Source organism: Cyprinodon variegatus, unplaced genomic scaffold (assembly GCF_000732505.1).
Source record: "Cyprinodon variegatus isolate N-32 unplaced genomic scaffold, C_variegatus-1.0 Scaffold481, whole genome shotgun sequence".
Classification (NCBI taxonomy): domain Eukaryota; kingdom Metazoa; phylum Chordata; class Actinopteri; order Cyprinodontiformes; family Cyprinodontidae; genus Cyprinodon; species Cyprinodon variegatus.
This window is the reverse complement of record NW_015150934.1, coordinates 485,013-486,098: the sequence shown is the minus strand read 5'-3', so window position 1 is coordinate 486,098 and position 1,086 is coordinate 485,013. Positions and strand designations below refer to the sequence as shown.

Below are 1,086 nucleotides of genomic sequence, written 5' to 3'. Positions count from 1 at the left end.
TTTACTGATTGAAGCTAAATTCATTAAATCACTGCGAACGATTTAGTTTTAGGTCTAAATAATGATCCATTGATTTTTCCTGCTGACCGACTTTTCCTTTAAAATGACTTTAATGAAAATTAGACAGAAATGTTCTGCTATTAGAAACTGAATTTGTATTTTTTAATACTTTTCAAAAGTGAGAACTTTAATAGTTTAACTTGTAGATGTTTGACTGAGTGACTTTTGTAGTAGAGTAAAACTTGACTATGAGTATCAGTACTTTTACTCAAGTACTACTGTTCAGTACTTCGTCCACCGCTGCACAAACTAATGTTAAAAAAGACGTTTCTCTTCTGTTTACTTTAGTTCTACATAAAGTCCCTGTTGATAGAACCAAATGAGGTCATTTGATCGGTTTGACAGCAAAGAAAAGGGAATCTACCGTAGATGACCAGCGTGGTGTTGGTTCCCTTCAGCCGGAAACTTTCTTCACTGCTGGTTTTGATGGACATTTTGCACTGATACGGGCCGCTGTCAGACCACTGCACCTTCTTCAACACATGGGAGTAGTTAGAAGAGTTACGGTCAACTTCTAAGGTCCGATCTCCTGCAGCCGTCCAGTAAAGCACAGGCGTGTTTGTTATCTTCACATCCTGGGAAGCTTGGAGTTCACAGGGAAGGAGGACATCGTGGCCCAGAGGAGCGGCTATCACAGGAGGCTGCAGCAGCTTGATCAGAGCGGCTGCACCTGAAAAAAACAACAACGCCACACTTCAATCTACTGACAGGGAGGAGCCTCAAAAACCTCGAACTTCCTGCTTGGTTTGAAGAAAGAGCCGCTCTACTCAGAAGGACGACACAGACGGACCAACAGGGGCTGTTTACACCTCACACCCTCAGCCCATTATAACTGGTTTTCCTTTTCTCATACACTGTTTACATTCTTTATCACAGCAGCACTCTATAAATGTCAATGTTCATTTCACTGTTATAAGCTGGATGCATGGAAAGTTCGTTTTGTATAAAACAGTATCAGTAAATTCAATTCAATTCTATTCAGTTTATTTCTATAGCTCCAATTCACATCATGTCATCTCAGGTCAC

General features: G+C 40.6%; 1 protein-coding gene across 1 annotated transcript in view; it reads right to left on the bottom strand.

Moving 5' to 3' along the window:
* LOC107094404 overlaps positions 1 to 1,086 on the bottom strand; it is an 8,874-nt gene that overhangs the window by 3,693 nt on the left and 4,095 nt on the right. The window contains exon 2 of the mRNA XM_015389977.1: positions 425 to 730. Coding sequence (XP_015245463.1) covers positions 425 to 730 — 306 coding nt within the window. The remainder of the gene's footprint in view (positions 1 to 424; positions 731 to 1,086) is intronic.